The following is an 18,958-nucleotide window of genomic DNA, read 5'->3' on the forward strand; positions in this document are numbered from 1 at the left end:
CTCTAAGAAAATTCAACATGAATCTTCCACAGAGGGAAGGTGAGTTTCAAATAGAGTTCATTAATGTGCTAATTCCTTTGGAAATTTATACTCCCCCTGTGGAAGATATTTCCAAATCTTCCATGGGTGTGTGTGTGGATTTTAATTGGATTAGCCCAATGGAATATGTAAAACTATGCGACAAATACGTAATTCAACACATGAACATGAAAAAAATTAATAAATTAAGAACAGGGTAATGACAAGACAGATATAGGAGATCAGATTACATGTGGTAGCTTAATGAACTAGAGAAGTTTGAGGAAACCAGTTTCAATTCAGTTCAAATTAACCGTAGCTAATAATTTGAATCAATCCTTACCAAAGTCTCAGTATGAATGTATTTTCCCCTATAACCTACCTACCTTCTCAGATCCTCTCAAGGCAATCAAATTGGAAACCCATGTGTTCAACAGAATTAAGATATGAAAAATTATTGCATAATTATTTGCCAAATGTAACAATAAAATTTCACACTGTTAAGAACTCAAAAACCTTTGCAAAATTATTTGCAACAAATTCAACTGTTAACAACAACAATTTAAAATGTTTTAAAAAAGTCTTGCTTATTTCTTTGACAAATGCAACTATGTAATTTGACAAAACCAAAAATCCTAAGTAAAATGTCCTTACAGTATTGTTGACACAGACACATTCTATGATCTGGCTGGCTGTCTTAGCTGGTTTCTGTTTATAGTATTAAAAGATGAAAGACAGGGAATAATAATGACAGACAAATAGACAGAGGATAGACACAGTTAGCCCTTACCAATTGGGCTATTCCAGTTGAAATACATACTACCCCAATGGAAGACATGACCTTAATCTTCCAAATAGGGAGTGTGAATTTCATATGGTGTATACCTGAATTGGTGACTCCATATGAAATCCACACTCCCTGTGTGCAAGATTACAGTCATTTCTTCCATGGGGTGTATGGATTTCAACTGGAATATCCCATTTCCAAAACATCAAATGGTTAGGGCAAGTTTTTAGACACAATGAATGGTTAAAAGTATGATTACAGAATATATAAAGCTGGTGATATTATTTATGCACCGGCACACTGAAAGAGAACAAAACTACTAGTTATAGTCTTTTAAATCAAGCCAAAAACAAATATTGATAAATACATTATTCTACAATAACGATGTTGTTCACTTTTGAAAACATTAACACATCTGATACTTTTAATGATGCTGATGAAATTATGACTCTTGCTATGCTATGTGATCCATAAATGCAATTAACTAATCAGATGATGATACTACATTTGGTATACTGATAACATGCATACATAACATATCTACACATGCAAGCTCATTTAACAGATGAATTTTGTACAAAATGAAATGTTTATATTCTGAATGAAATTATACTCAAATAGGCTCATGTTTTACAAAAACAGATGACAAATGAACAGTGTATGCAAATTACATTCTTTCTAATCAGGGCTGTCAACTCTCACACAATGAGCGTGAGACTCACACATTTGGGCACTTTCTCACGCCAAGGTAGTAAAATCTCATGTCAAGGTAATAAATCTCATGCCAAGGTAGTAAATCTCAAAATCTCATGCATCATCAGAATAAATTTTTGTCCCTCCCCCTCCCCCACTTTTTAGATTCTTGAGTGCCCTTGCTCAAATAATCAATCGGCAAACAATAATTCAGTCCCGGTACACAACTGTTCAACAGTACTCTCACGCCAAGCAATTCCAAAAAGTTAACAGCCCTGTTTCTAATATTTTAGTACATGCAGTGATAAATAGCATGCGGTCATTCACTAAATCTATCCTCAATAATATGCATCCATTTTAAACCTACCTCCTTGTCAGAATCAGTGGTCTGACCAAATGACAATGTCTCCTGCTGCGCAGCGACATCTGCCTGGTCTCTGTAGTGCGGTATGACGTGGAAATGGAAGCTTAGCTGATCGATTGGATAGTCATATCTGCGGGCGTGGTTCTGTAAGGTGCCTGTGAGAAAACCTTGCGGGAAAAAGAATCCTGACAGCCAGTAGGATTTAGGCAGTCCATGCTCTATCCAATGCTGCAAAAAAGAAGAATAATGACTTTAACTTCAACACTACACTATTTTTCGCTCACCCTGAACATTTATGCTAGGTCAACTAGTGTCTTCAGCAGATGCTGAAGCTGTAATGAAATCTTAACATTCGGGATATTCCTTTTTGATTACGTCATGTGAGTGATTACCCCAACTAATAATTAATCAACTAACCATGGATCTGGTATTGCACCTATGATAGAGATCCCTACCCATATGTAACATTATGCTGTATAATAGCACCCTCTGCCACTGTCTTCCGATCGTGGACGTCCACATTTCGCTATGTGTGGTTTTTCACTACATAAGCGTGGACTCAAAATCCATGTTTGTAGGTGAAATCAAATGCAGATGTTATTGATATCCATTCGCCTGTTAGCTGATCCACTCACAAAACACCCAGAGATTATAGATATCCATCAATGACCTCCATGTGTGATGTGGGGAGGGATTACGCAGCGGTACAATGACTTCCTCATGCACGCATCCTATGGGACAGAACAGTTCACGCTCGTGCAACCACCATATTGGTACATACTGGGTTTTCTCGCTGCTGTAATGTGTAAGTCCGTTCTAATCGGTTCCATTTTTTGATGGGCAATATGTAAGTTGTTAAAAATTTGTATTTTTACAAATTTCATAGAATAAAATCTTGTCATGAATTAGGTTCAAAACTTTTCATCAGTTATGTCGGGCATCATGAAAAATCTGAAAATTTGCTTTAAACCACAAAATACCCCTCAGTTGTAAAGGCAAAATGTTTAGATTTCTCACAATGGCATCTAAACAACTGATTTGATTTGATTTTTGGGGAGATTTGACATCCCTGGATAACCCAAGAAAGCCTATATTGAAGCTTATTTTCATTGGGGTCCATTTTGACAAAGGGATGTGTTGGGAACAGTCAAGGGTTAACACCCTACTTTTTTCGAAATTGGCTGTGAGATACATGTACAGGTATGGATACTCAATGTTTGATATTGGATATTCAATATTGGATATTCAATATTGGATATTGGATATTGGAAATTCAATATTGGGTATTGGAAATTCAATATTGGATATGGTTCTCTGTACACAGGAAAGACGGCTTAACATTCCCTTCGATGCGCAGTTATTAACCAATAATTAAAAGGAAAGCTTCAGCTAATTCCCACTACTTACCCCAATAAATCCAACACGTAGCTGTAAATCTTTGACCCAGGTAGCCAGTGGTTTGAGAGATGGGTATGCAGAGTTAGACCACAGATCTGGCACATGGTTATTCAAGAAGCTATGGTAGACTCTCTCCAGCTCCTCAGACATCACCACCAAACCTTTGATGGCTTTTTGGATGGTACGCATAGATGTCTAAACAAACATAAAGATATGGATGTTTAGTGAACTTGAAAGTTGCATATTTGAAATAAACATAATGAAAAAAGAAAGTCCTCACTATTTTAGTCCCAAGGTAGTCAATAAAAAATGTTAACAGTATGTTGCTGCATGTGTATCCATGTTTGGCAGTTGTATGTCCACAGTTGACATGCAAAATAAACAGGGGTACAAGTAGTGGTGTTTGTTTGTGTAGTATGTATGTGTGTAGCCAGGGTTGCTAAAACATTTCAGCGTAAATCACAGGTCAAATAATTGAAAAGTCACCCAATTTTCTCTTAACCATCCAGTTTCTATGGGGCATGAAACTACCGGAAGTCGCAGGAGCCAATGCTGAAAAGTCACCAAATTTTTTTTCATAACCATTGGTTTCTATGGGACAGGTAATTGTTATAAGGTGCGGGGAAAATTTTAAAAAGTCGCCCAATTGGGCTACCAAATCAAAGATTTGGCAACCCTGAGTGTAGATATCTTCCCCTTCTGCTCAGATTATGCTATTCCAGTTAAAACCCATACACCCCCTATGGAAGACATGACCTTAATCTCCCACACATATAGTGTAGATTTCAAATGGACTCATCCATTCAGGTAACCCCATTTGTAATTCACGCTCCCTGTGTAGGAGACTAATAGGTCACATCTTCCACAGGGGTATATGGATTTCAACCAGAATAGCCCAATTATCTCATAATTAGTAAACACTAACCTTGATAACTTTCAGAAGTTTGTTGAACCTAACGACCTCTTGACACAACACAGTGGTCAACGAGTTCAGCCGACCTTTGTCATCCGGCTCAAACATGGACTGGAATGCCAGGTCGATATCCAGCATATCCGGCAACCTGGTCAAGATGCTATCGGCCAGCTCATAGACGATCTCATCGTTAGTTTTACCCCCACCTGCGCTGGCCATACGAGGCTGGACTTCTAGGATGGTGTTGATGAGTGACATCGTTTCTTGGCGCTGGAATGTGATGTTGGCGTTGTCGTGCATGGCAAAGATTTCTGGTTCATCTATGACGGGTAGATTTACGATGTACTCGCGGAATTCCGCGAGTGTGTCCATGTCAGGAGAGTAGTAAATACCTGCAACGATACAATGTATCATAGTTAGCTATACATGGCAACAACACACTTGGTTAAAAGATTACTCTTTCTTAACAACTTTTCAAATACCTAGAAATCAACCACAAATTGTTAAAAATAATAGCATAGTAAGAATTTCATATGATACTGGATATCTATGGAAGACATGACCTTATTCTACCACAATGGGACGTGTACATTTCAAATGGAGTCACCATAAGGGGTATATGGATTTCAACTGGAATAGCCCATTTATGCTACTTGCACTTCTTGATGATTCTCATTTGGAATATTTTACAAATGAACATGGTAAAAGCCGCCACCCAAAGAGATTTGGGTTAGGGTTAGGTTTTAGGGTTAGAGTAAGGATTAGGGTTAGAGTAAGGATTAGGGTTAAGAAGTTAGGGTTATGATTATGGATGGGGCTTGCAACCACTCTAATATGGTTACTCCAAGAACAGAAGTTATGTATTCAAACTGCATGGTAGGTAACAAGTGAAATTTTGGAGAATGACTGGCATTAAGTAAGTATCAAACTGCAAATTAGAACTCCTACACCAGCGGTTCCCAAATGTGGGTCGCGACCCTTTTAGAGGTCACAGGCCATTTTAAAAAGGGTCACAAGCAAAACCCTTATGAAACAAAATCACAAAGCTAGCATTGTAAATGTAAATATCAACAAAACCACAGTAAGTTTAGTAAGCTGGAAGAGTAAATCTTTGGTCTCACCTATTTCCCTAGATATCTGTGGAAATATACCACTATAATAATAGTTTATGGGTTGCGACAAATATCTTAGGCAAAAATTGGGTTGCTTATAAACAAGTTTGGGAACCGCTGTGCTACGTTGTATGACACTAAGTCTTGATCCAAGTCTAGGGTCTTCTGCTGGTCTGTTAACAAGATCAACAACTGACTTCAGTTAAGCAAACAAGTGGCTTGTCCTATATTATAAAAAGACTCCAGTATCCTTGATAAAATGCCAGTCCTCCTTTGGAAAAGCCTCAATGATATGAGTACAATGGATTCCAAACCAACCACAACCAGTTTTCTTACCCGATTCTGAATATTTGTAGCCAGATTCTAGCGTTGTGGGTTGGAAGAACCGCCTCAAGATTGTACGCAGGCAACGTTGATCCCAAGCATCGGTTACACGTCCACCATATGTGATCTGAAAATGGATACAATTTGATAATCAATTGCCATGATATCATATCTACCTAGTATTGTCACAATACTGGACTTCAGACTTACTCTTAATACTTTAAAGCAGTTTTGTTTATATCAAATAAAATTTTCATCACCAGAAATGCTGGAAAATCTGGCGGGAAGAGCAATGGACCCAAGTGGTCATATTGAGAAAAACATCATCCAAGATAGCGAATGTCTTAAATATTTGTGAGTATTACTGGATTTGTTAGTCAAACAATCTTTGATCTGTACAATCCTACAAATGCATCTATCTGCATGTTTCTACTGAGGGCCAAATTCCGTGCCATGCCGTGCCGTGCCGGGTCATACCGGGTAACAAGCCCAGTAGAAACGATCTGGGTAATCGGTTGCCGTGTCATGCCAGGTCATGTGCTCGCCTTTCGTGATCCACCTCTTGAGGTGGATCATGCCGGTCAAAGCGTGTAATCCGCGCAGTAGAAACGAGCCGTGTGATCGGTTGCGGGTCGAGGTCATGCGTGTTGCAAAAATAACGCGATTTATGAGCTTTTATATTCTACTTGTACAGTAGGGGTCTAGGCCTATAATGTAGTTCTTTCAGATATTATATACACTGGCCACATGTGTGACTCGCATGAACTTGATGAAGTAAAATGGATATGACTTTACTTAGTCTAGGCCTACTTCTTTATAGTTAATGAGTTGGTTATATTTTGGCTGTAAATTAATTATCATAATAGCCACTTACTAGATCCACTGGTAAATTAATGCAATTTGGATTTTACGAAAACACTAAATTGTGATTGTAGGTCATATGCCATGAGCTGCCATGCGTGGACATTTAAATTTAGGATACAACCGTCAAATCTGTTTTCCGTACTTCCGGTTTACAGGAAAAAAATGCTGTGCATCGTGCGAGACACGGCTTTCTGGACTCAGTAGAAACAAGCTGGGTAACAGTGGTCGGATTATGATCGGTATTTTGTGCCCGGAAAGTAGCGGGTCAAAAAGCCGTACGCTCAGTATAAACACGCTGTATATCATGACTTTATTTACATTCTATAACATACTAAAAAGCTTATTAACTTTTCAATATAGTAAATATCAGGCGATGGATGATGAAATTCATTGCATATAAAAGACAAGAATCATCAAATCAATAGTAGTTGAGCACATAATTTGGTTCGAGTTGCATTTTAAATTTGACTGATTTGGACTTGTGTTCTTGACATCTAAGTAAATAAACTAAGAAATGTTACGTACCTCGCCAGTGATGTATATCAAGGCATCCCATGGGATCTCCCCATCTGCTAAGAACATCTTCAGGTTCTCCAATGCACACTCTCTATCACTATCATTGAACTCATACTGAATGAAATGAAGCAGAGACAGAATGATGTATACAATATTAGCAAATAGCAAAAAACAGTTACATAGCCACGCACAGGGCTAGGTTACATGACTCCTCCAACATCCAAATAACATCCGTTGGCACCGAAGGTCAATGGATGTCGGCCGCAGGCCATCACAGCTAAATCAGTCAGTCATGAGAAAAATGAGGTCATGAGGAAAAATTCATAATGAGATAGAAAATCTAAAACTGTACTTTTCACAACATTGACCTCATGTTGCTTGATCTTGTCTCATAACATATGGATACTACACAGGTGCACCATGGGTAGATATAAAAAAATCTGTACTGCACACTATAATTTGGTTCACCTCATGTTCGGTAATGTGCATTTTTCGCTGGCTGCAGCATCAAATTATGCGAGTAAAGTTAATCGCGAAGTGTGTACACGTATGCTTTCATGGGCGGTTGCCAGCACGCTTGCGTGGCAATCACAAAACAACATTGATGTCACAACCGAACTTATAGCGAACCAATGTAAAGAAGACACATAAAGGAATTGCCTGTGTATGGAGTTTGCTGACCCTGTACCATTGCAATTACTGTGTAAGTAAACACTATGTATTGCTGAGTTCACTCATTTGTTTTATTTATCAAATTTGTATCATACATGTTTTCATGTGCAACCCCAAGTATTTGGCAGGCTTGCGGGATCCCAACATTTTGCAGGCCATTATTCTGGGGTTTCCCATTCTTTAGTGAGCTGACTCCTAACATTATTGCATGATGACTCCTACTCAACAAAGACTGCTCTCACACTTTAGAGGGCCCCAGCAGATCCTGGAAGTCTATGTAAGGAACAGTGGATCAGGACTGAAAACCTTGTTTAGCTCATCCAAGTACAACATCCATTATTATTTTCGTTCACTGTATGCATTGCACAATAATAACTCTATATTAGTAGTAACATACAGACAGTGTGTGAGTCATTTATTTCCAGTCCAAAAAGTCAATATTATTTATGTAATTGAAAATAACATGAAACCAACCTTTATGTTCCATCCCAGTGGGCCAAACTTCTTCCTTTCTTGGATGGTGGCATGGAAGAAGCACAACCCAAATGTCATCTTACGCCACTTGATACCAAGAACTGAAATTGAAAAGATGACAATACAAGTCAGCATAAATACAAATCAATCTTTATGTATCTGCATTCTATTTGTCCAAATATTTAGTCATTAGGTGCAAAAAACAAGGAATGATCACACTTAATATGTGCATCCCCCATCTAACTTGGTAGCAATGGTCTATTCCATACTTCCCCTGTGGAATATTAGCAAAAGTTTTCCACAGAGGGCATATCAATTTCAAATAGAATAAACAATTGGGTAATTACTTTCCTTTGAAATACTCACTTCAGTAGTGGACGATATAGGTAAAGCCAAATACAGGGTGAGAAATTAACCTATACTCTGATCAGCTCGTAAGCGGCGGGACTCTTTACATTGTGGATTGATATACAGTGGCATTCATACAGCTGGGCGCAGCACCTACGCGAACTGTATTTGCGTATTGCATGATTGAAGTAACAAAAACCAAATAACTCCCGCCTATTACGAGCTGATCAGAGTATAGCCAATTCCATTTGAAACACATACTCCCTCTGTGGAAGACTTGTCATGAATTTTCCACTGGGGTATGACAGATTTTTATTGGAATAGACCTATGAGAAATGACAGCTTGACAAAGCTTATAACAACCTTCAAATCATGCGGTAGTGATTGTTAGCTCCAATTTAAATTATTTAGGCAACAAATTGTTAACTAAGAAATAATAGTTAGCTAAAAGAAATATAAACAGTACTTACTGTGATCTTCAAATGATCCAGGAGTTATCTCAGAGAATGCTCTCCTAACGTTAGCCCTTAGACCTTTTGGAGGCTCATTGGTGACTTTGACACTGTTCTGTAATACTGACACAGGGAATTTGGTTGTCGGCATGGAGCTGAGGAACAGACGGAAGTCTTCATGGATCTCTGCTCCTGGTTCACCCATATCCTTAATGAGGGTCTCCATTGACAACATCCAAGATGCCGCCAAGTGACAATTCTGGTGGGGAAAACAATAACACACATTATGATATAGATTGTTTTGACCCTTGCAAGCCCAAAAAGTTTAGTCATAATTGTGACTTGAAAAGCTAATAACTTCAAATATATTTTTCTTGCAAAATCAAAATTCTGACCACTTGTATTATTGAACAAATAAACATGATTCTGGATTTATTGTTAACCATGTGCATGTTATTACACTGATTCTGTCATAGGTTTTAAGGGCTTTTCTGAAAGGCATGTAGCATAATAGGGGAATAAAAGAGGGTTCAAATTTGACAAGATTCTTGCACCAATTCTCCTAAAATCAAGATTGATTCTCAAAAAAGCATGCATAAAACTCAACAAAGAATCAAATAATTCCTTCATGATTCTTGTCAGACATAGTTTGTGAGAATCGATTTGGATTCCAAAAAGGGTGCCGATATTGAGTCACCACAAAATTAAACAAATTGAAATAAAACTCAGATGTACTGTATGTACACAAATACATCTTTCTGTCCGGATTTTCAAAAAAACTTCCTAACTATTGAAAACAGATTAGCACCATTGTTAATGCTATGTATGCTAGCCATATAGGCGTCAATATAAAAAGTCCCAAGTTGTGAGATATTTTCTCAAAATATCAAGAGCTATCTCAAGAACCACTGAACCAATAATACGCTTGTTTGTACTCATTTTAATGCATTTGTCATGCTGATTCCAAATATGGTCATGACAAGATACAATCCTGAATTTGTTGAATTTTAAAAGAAAATCTGAAACTTGTCGTCTGTAGTCGACACCCACGTGAAGAGGGTTAAAATCCTCACCTGTAAGAAGACCCAATCTCCAGACTTTGTAGCCCCATCAATCAGTTTCTCAGCCACTGGTCCTTGCCCCTGACCAAGTGATATAGCCTTTATACGCTCTAGATAGCCTCTTTCCTTGGCAAATCTCTGGAATGCACCCATAGGATCTGATCCTGTGCTGAGCACAAACACAAGTGGCGTGTAAGAGGTCATATCTTTGTAGAGCAAGGCAAGATCTTGAGCTGGACTTTCTACAAATGTCTTGCCAAGGTTCTCGTTGACAAAGTCTGTCACAGCAAACACAACCTGAGGAGAAAGGAATCACACATTTAATAGACTTACAAATGCAATTAAAAGTCCACAGCATTTTACATTAGGATAGCCAGGGATGTGCTATAACTTCAGGCCAACAACCATTTGCTGGTAACTTTGGTGTTGGGTTGGTATACTTGACTGACAGCCTGACTTGTAATTGTATCAACTTGGTGCTTTATAAGTAAATAGGCTTTCTTGACAGGAATTCATAATAGCTATAGTATTTCTACAAGTGCCCTGTCAGTTATCACAGTACCTGTGCAGCCAGTCCCTGTGTGAGTGGGCCAGCTTTTGTCAGAAGTGTCTCAGATTTCATCAGAACTGATGAAGTCAGAGACCTGATGAAGTCTCAATTCAGAGACACATCTGACGAAAGCTTGACCACTCACACATGGACCGACTGGACCGGTGTGATAACCAACGGTGTAATTGTAGAAATACTAGCACTTATTGGTACTTTTATATAAGACTCCATTACGTCAGGCAAGTAAAACTTTTTGTCAAGCTGATAACTTTTATTAGCTACGAATCAAACTGGCTATTTCCTTCAGGTACACTGCTAAGGATAACTACTCTTGGATGCCTTTTACAAAGACTATAATCTGTTGCAAGGTTCTTTTATGCGTTAACTATCGTGTATACGCAGTACGCACACGACGTCGAAAGTGTGCATAGGATCTTATGGAAAATAATATGCGCTGGACTATCAGCAGTACGCTTAACTTGTAAAAGGAATTCTGCAAAATAGTATACATTAAACTCTCACCCAGTCTTACCTTTTCATTCATGAAGCATTTCACCATTATCAGTTTCTGGAAGCTTGTTAACCTGTCATTCCAGTGACCTTTAGGTTTCCCATCATCCTTTGCTTCTTCCTGTTCTTCTCCTCTTGGGGTGGAACGACGGTGGAGGCTCTGGCCCATAACCATCATATTTCTCTGGATTTGGCCTCACCTGATTATAAAAGAACAGTTTTCATTGTCTTAACATTCACAAATATCAGTGTTGTAGTAGAATCTACCACAAAATTAACACTAACATGGAAAATATTAAATCAATATACTAACATAATCCAACAACCTCTGATCAATAACGATTTAATGAAAATTTTAACTTTCAAAAGCTCTCACAGTAGGCAAATTTCCAGATATGACAAACAACCCCATTTACTTGCCTAAAAATGTGCAAATTCTACCATTGTTAAAATGTGATTCATACATTTTGTAATTCATACATCTTCAGTATCACAATAAATCATTGACATGATTATGATTCTATAATAAATCTTTATTTGATGATTAATGCTCTTTATTTGAATTAATTATTTGAAAGAAAATATGACCTATGTAACTTTTATAATATTGGGCATTCCATTTTCATATCTCCCTTCCTCTCTAATGAGGAACATTTCGGAACTTAAACCAAATTCTGTTTTAGCCATTCCAGTAATTCCAGTTTGTCATCCAAAAACAGTAGAAATAGCATGGAAGATTTTGGAATTCCAAACATAATTTCCTAGTTTTCAGCTGCATTTTACCATAAACTGAGCAAAAAAGAAGGGAGTAACTATTCAACAGGAATTGAGATACCAGTTTCATCTTGCACAGGGGGTGTGCAATTCAAATGGAACAACCCATTGTTAAGTTCAGTTCAGGTTAACTTATGAATCAATTGTACTTATAACTGAGTACCAAAGTATTCAAAGTAGATATACATACATCAAGCCTGCCACTCTTGCAGTAGATGGGAGTAGCTGTGATATCAGTCTTGATTCCTTTGAATACCGGTACCGATGCCTCCAAATCACAGCATGTATTCCATACTGTATCATCAAGCCAGTCTGCATCAGGCTTTGCTGGACGTTCCTGTAAAATGAAACAAACAGTCACATAAGGATTAAAACTCAAATTGTCCTTCCATGCAGAACTAATAAGCATAAACTGACTTTGTCCGGTATGCACTATTTTTGATGAAATTTGGTTGATTATGAAAACATAGGTAAATTGAGAACATTTTATGGTATACAACAGGTTTACAAAGCAATTGCTTACTTTTAAATTCTAACATTGTATAGCTGTTGAAATTTTCATGGAGTGCAAGAAAGTCGTACAACTGTTATGCAGCTGAAAGTGATTTTCAGTCCTTTGCTGTAAAATATCATGCCTTTTTAAGACCTCTGACCTCCATCACGGGGCTGTGCCACTGTAATAGGCTTGGACATCATCAGTCTTTCATAGATCGCAGCCAAAAACATATCCTAATATCGCCATCTGACGATATTTTTATCCATACATGCCATATCAGAAAGTTCACTGTTATACGGGTCCAAAACGGCCCGGCAAGCATTGAAGCAACAAGTATACAAATAAACAAGTACAAAACATACTTCAATCCACTGCCATCGTTCAAAACAGCTTCTTGATATCCGAAACGTTATTAAAACCAGTATGAATCCATTTGTGTATTGTACACCTACCATATTTGTAAGTACAATCTACAGTACAGTCCAACCCCTCTTATCCGGACCTCTTTTATATGGATCTCTCTGTTATCCAGATGTGAAATCTTCACAGGGAAATATGTTTTTGATGATTTACCACAGGTAATTCCATGCTCTGAATGCTTAGAATGACATCTATGTTGCAAAAAGCACTCTAAAGCCATCTTTTAGTGTTATTACACCATGTTTAAACAATCTTTTGTTCTCACCATTTCAGTACTTGGGACAGGCAATGCAGTATTACATATAATTCACTTATCCGGATTTTTCACTTATGCGGACAATGCTTGGTCCCATCATGACCGGATAAGAGAGGTTGTACTGTACTTCCAAGATTTCACCACAAACGCCACCATTTATATTATGCATGAACATTATGTCGGTCTTGGCCAAATGCTTGAGGGAGACCAAGTATAAGTATATCACCTGTCACTATTTCTACATATCGTCATCACGATAGGATCTAATATCATGATATATCGCAGGGCGCGATATCGCCCAACACTACCCTGTACCCCATATAAATTACCTCCACTCCTACCAATTTACCCTGATGCTGCCCCTCCTTCCGATCCACAAGGATACATACCTCTTCCACTCCAGCAGCTCCCCTGAGGAAGAAGTTCCACTCTGCAGCTGAGATCTTCTCTCCCTGCCTCATGATATCAGCACACAGCATGAATGAGAAGACTAACTTATGCACCTCAAACAGACCCCTGGCCACGTTACAGTACACTGTCACTGTGGATTCCTTTAGGAGGATCTGGAGTCTGGTGGGAAGGTCATCACTCTTCTCACTGGTTTCTATGCATTGATTGAAAAGCTGCAAAACGGAGTAACAAAATGGTGCGTATTAATATATTTTTGTAATCACAAGGAAAGTAAAATCAATGCTTTGCGATAACAAAATCAATGCTTTGCGATAACAAAATCAATGCTTTGTGATAACAAAATCAATGCTTTGTGATAACAAAAACAATGCTTTGCGATAACAAAAACAATGCTTTGTGATAACAAAATCAATGCTTTGAGATAACAAAATCAATGCTTTGTGATAACAAAATCAATGCTTTGAGATAACAAAATCAATGCTTTGTGATAACAAAATCAATGCTTTGTGATAACAAAATCAATGCTTTGCGATAACAAAATCAATGCTTTGCGATAACAAAATCAATGCTTTGCGATAACAAAATCAATGCTTTGCGATAACAAAATCAATGCTTTGCGATAACAAAATCAATGCTTTGCGATAACAAAATCAATGCTTTGCGATAACAAAATCAATGCTTTGCGATAACAAAATCAATGCTTTGTAACAAAATCAATGCTTTGTGATAACAAAATCAATGCTTTGTGATAACAAAATCAATACTGATTATGATAATGATGATCACTAGGAAAACCTATACCTTATTCCCACTAAATAAAAGCTGTCTTCTTCACAAAAACTGCAAATTTACCATTTTCCATTCTCATAATTCATAACTCCAGTATCCAAGATTACTACTTTGTGGGCTTCTAAAACCGCTAATGTTAGATTAATTTGAAGAAGATAAAAATGGAAATCACAAATAGCTTCTGAGAATACTAAAAACAAAGAATTTTTTATTCACTCACATTCTTGTAATATTTGAGAGAAAATTGATACATAGGATCAATCTCCGCCAGTGATGCCACTACAAAGAACATGACGGATCCCCTGGTAGCCACCACACGATACTTCTCTCGAGCTGTAGAGATCTTCTCTTCCGTTGTCTCAGCTTCTTTGAGTCGGGTCATGATGACTCCAGATGTTACCTGATGTAGTAAAATGGTTGAAAATAAAGGCAATAGAAAAAGAAATTAAAACACTAAGAAAAACATTTGCTCTCATTGTGATGTTGATTTGAGTTTAACTTGCTGCTGTTTCATCCTTCAAAATAGGCAGTTGTTAAAAGTTTGTGCCCTAACTGATGATTCTATTTCAAACTACTTGGTACTCTAGGTCGGTACCATAGACATGAGTAGGATTGAGCTTTTGCAGATGAAATCCTTACACCCCTATGGAAGACATGACCTTAATCTCCCACACAGGGGATGTAGATTTCAGATGGATTCACCCATTTAGGTAACTCCATTTAAAATTCACACTCCCTGTGTGGAAGATTAAGGTCATGTCTTCCATAGGGGGTGTGTGGATTTCAACTGGAATGTCCATTTAATCTTTCCCCAAAGAGGTCCTTATCAGAGGGCTGCACTATCGATACTCTAGCAAGTGTCAATTCACAGCAATTAACTAAACATTTGAACAGATTAGTACAAAATTATCACTCAAAACATAATATGTAAGTAACATAAATAAGTCATATTAAATTATTCTACCACAAACCAGAACTTATATTACTTTCATGAAGGATTTATCAAAATGTCTTGTATCAGGTGTATGCACATACTGTCAAAGTGTAACAATTCTTGGGTTTCACAATACGATGCGCCTTCTGTGGTCGCTGGGTCGAGGCCAAAATACGCAGTGCATCATGAGAAAATGTCAACATCCAAAGCCCACGTAATACGAATACAATACAGGAACATACATCATTGTGGGTTTTTTAAAATGTCACTATAATGATGTTACATGCGAATGCACACTAAAACAACAATTTACAATTATAGTAGATCCATTTTCTATCTATTGATCACATTCTATTTATTATCACACTCGCGTGAAAATTCAATAGCAGCTAGAACATCGATGTCGACTCTGGAGTCAAAAATTTGACTACCAAAAGCAACCGCAGGCTGTGCATCGTATTGTGAAACGCGAGAACTAAACATGGCAACAACAAAATACAAATCCCGACCGGCACACAACCCAACTTGAAAAAAAAAAGCAAGGGAATGTGCCGGCATGGGAATCGAACCCACGAGCTTCCGATCATTTTTGAGTTACCAAACATTTAATGCCCATCTCACCTTTGATTCATTCAGTGTGTTAATCAGTTCCTCATTATCCAGGATATTTCCTTCTGATTCAAACAGAAGCTTCAGTATACGATCCTCAATGGCCTTCAACTGGTTCTTGTCAGCGTTGATTTTCACAATCAACTGGTTTCTTTGCTCCTCCAGATCGGGTCTCTCAAGACGGACGACATCACTGTCAGAAGACAAAGAAACAGTTTAAAATTTTGCTGAAACAGGATGCTCGAGACATCAATTTTGATTTCCAATACTGGATTGTGCCAGTTAGAAGCACATATTATGTGTACATCCAAAAGGGTGCTACATAATAGCTGGGAATAAAAACCTGACTCATCTCAAGTGGAGGTCACTTCAAATCATCCCCATGTCATATGATTTAGTAATGTTCTCTGTATTTCTAAACCATGTGTCTTGGGGATTATTAGAAATGACCTCCACTTGAGATGAGTCTGGTATTTATTCCTAACTATTATGTAAAATGAGACACATGTAGCAGCTGACAAGTGCATCCTTTTTATATGGATATACACAAATGGTCATAATATGACATAAAGAATTTTAAACTTCAGACATAAATGCATAGTCAATACGGAGTTTGAAGTAATATTAAAATTGAAATAGTATGAAGCATAACTTTTATATCTAATTTAATTAACATGAGCAATAAGTATGTCAGAGATCATGTTTATCCGCAAAAATCAGTGAATGTGCATTTTTAAGAGAAATTTGATTATGTTAGGATTATGGTTTCATAAAGAAAGGATATTCTAGATATTTTTTCCATGACATTTCATACCTGAGTAACTGATCTTCCAATCCAGATTTGGTGACAGTAAAGTTAATGATAGTGACTTTGATGCATACTTCTGGTAGGTAGTGAGGGTTGGCCATCTTAGTTGTCATGTAGAAACGGAAATTCTTGTCATAGTCTATGTCACTGTCTCCGAGTCTTATCAACAGACGACCGCCCTATGGTGTAAATGCAGAATAGGAAAACGATTAAATAAACTGAACTTAAGTTGACTTGAGTTGTACTAAAATGAAATGGAATGAATTGAATGAGTTCAGCTGTAAGATGAGGAAGATACAACTCAGAAGACAAATTTTTTGACAGTTAATGCTGCAGAGTCACTTTTTTACTATTTTTTATTACTATTTCAACATTTCTAGCCAGAAGACGGTGGCCAACATCATTTCAATACGGCAGCAGCCACTGTCATAAGCAAAAACAGACATGTGATGGCAACACTGCCCAGACGTTGAATGCACTATATTTCCCCTACCATGAGGTACGATTTTAGCTCTTACTTGCACCCATGCAGTACTGTTACAGAAAAAAAGGGCACAAAATATATTTCCCAGTGCAATATATACATTTTAAGATGATTCAAAAAATATATATATTAATCAATACGTCTCATAACACCCTATTTAGCAATGAACAAATGTAAATGTATTGACAAAAATCCCAAAACTGTAGAATCCTTGTAGTAAGATCGGAGATCAGGAAAATCAACCAAGACCACAATGTCTGTGGATTCTTCTATCACACAAGTCATGTCAAACAGTTTGACAAAATAGGAGAAATTGTGTACGCAAAATCCATGTATAAATCCAACTTCGATGAACACTCACATAGGTGTGTTGTTACTATTAAGACAAGGCGGTTCTCGAACCACGAGTCTCGCCTGCTTTCGTGATTACTTTTGGTAGAGGTAAATGAATTTGGCGGTTATCGACTAGGCACGATTATCTGGCTGATGGTGACTGTGCCCACCAAGTTTCATGCCCATGCAACAGTTTTTACTAATTTGACCCCTGGTGACCCTGAAATGACCTTCCAAAACTTTGGCTCTAAATGTTGACTGTATCCACTAAGTTTCAAGTTTCATACCCACACGACAGTTTTTACTAATTTGACCTCAGATGACCCCTGGTGGCCTCGAAATGATCTTCCAAAAATTTGGCTTTAAATGTTGACTGTACCCACCAAGTTTCATGTCCATCGACAGTTTTACTAATTTGACCTCAGATGACCCCTGGTGACCTCGAAATGACCTTCCAAAAATTTGGCTTTAAATGTTGACTGTACCCACCAAGTTTCATGCACATCCGATAGTTTTTACTAATTTGACCTCAGATGACCCTGGTGACCCCAAAATGACCTTCCAAAAATTTGGCTTTAAATGTTGACTGTACCCACCAAGTTTCATGCACATCCGATAGTTTTTACTAATTTGACCTCAGATGACCCCGGGTGACCCCGAAATGACCTTCCAAAAATTTGGCTTTAAATGTTGACTGTACCCACCAAGTTTCATGCCCATCCGACAGTTTTACTAATTTGACCTCAGATGACCCCTGGTGACCTTGAAATGACCTTCAAAAAATTTGACTTGAAATGTTGACTGTACCTACCAAGTTTCATGCCCATACGACCGGTTTTGTCTCGGGTCAAGATGCACCCACCCACCAAGTTTGAGAAACGTGCGACTCCTAGTCTCCGAGATAATAGGCGAAAACCAAAACTTTAATCAAATTTGTCACACACGCACACACACACCCCCACACACACGGAAAAGTGATTATATAGTCTCCTGCCTTATCAGGAGAGACAAAAATCTAACATAATTATCGAATTATAGTTTACCACCAAGCATCTCCTCCTTAAAACTAGAAAAAAAAGAGAATAAAACCTACCTGTACAAATGTTTGTTTGAGGAGGATTGGTTCCAATGCTGGGTCTAAAGTCTCCTCTACTTCCTCCAGCAGTACCGGCTGACCTACACGGATACCGTTCTCAAGAGTCCTCAAAAAGTTAGCGTCTGTTAGCTTCACAACTTTCAAACCATTTCTGGCCTCCCGATTACGGATCCATCGATTTGCCTGTGGAAAAAATATCATTTTTGTTTCATGAAATGTTACCTTATCTCTTATCAGTAATATTTCTGCAACTGTTGTACGCTGTAACCCACACAATCTATATTGTTTGTTACTATTTTTTGGATATGTCTATCTGCAGCACTGATCAAATATTAGAGCAAAATGTACTCATTCCAAACATAAGATTCTCCAAAGCAAGCTTCTGAATGTTACTTTTGCTCACCACAGTTGAGCACACTGCCCTTTTTCTATGATTTGCCGACACAAACTGAATGGCCAAGGTTGTTCTACCAATACATCCAATGGTACAAT

At 37.8% G+C, this 18,958-nt stretch overlaps 1 protein-coding gene across 1 annotated transcript in view; it reads right to left on the reverse strand.

Annotated features, from left to right (window-relative positions):
- The window catches only part of LOC140142688 (dynein axonemal heavy chain 6-like), a 115,595-nt gene that overhangs the window by 5,887 nt on the left and 90,750 nt on the right, over positions 1 to 18,958 (reverse strand). The window contains 16 exon segments of the mRNA XM_072164689.1: positions 1,866 to 2,090; positions 3,270 to 3,455; positions 4,186 to 4,565; positions 5,622 to 5,736; positions 6,999 to 7,103; positions 8,136 to 8,236; positions 8,954 to 9,194; positions 10,009 to 10,293; positions 11,079 to 11,186; positions 11,188 to 11,256; positions 12,021 to 12,167; positions 13,392 to 13,625; positions 14,423 to 14,602; positions 15,758 to 15,938; positions 16,560 to 16,732; positions 18,464 to 18,649. Coding sequence (XP_072020790.1) covers positions 1,866 to 2,090; positions 3,270 to 3,455; positions 4,186 to 4,565; positions 5,622 to 5,736; positions 6,999 to 7,103; positions 8,136 to 8,236; positions 8,954 to 9,194; positions 10,009 to 10,293; positions 11,079 to 11,186; positions 11,188 to 11,256; positions 12,021 to 12,167; positions 13,392 to 13,625; positions 14,423 to 14,602; positions 15,758 to 15,938; positions 16,560 to 16,732; positions 18,464 to 18,649 — 2,916 coding nt within the window.

Source organism: Amphiura filiformis, chromosome 20 (genome assembly GCF_039555335.1).
Source record: "Amphiura filiformis chromosome 20, Afil_fr2py, whole genome shotgun sequence".
Classification (NCBI taxonomy): domain Eukaryota; kingdom Metazoa; phylum Echinodermata; class Ophiuroidea; order Amphilepidida; family Amphiuridae; genus Amphiura; species Amphiura filiformis.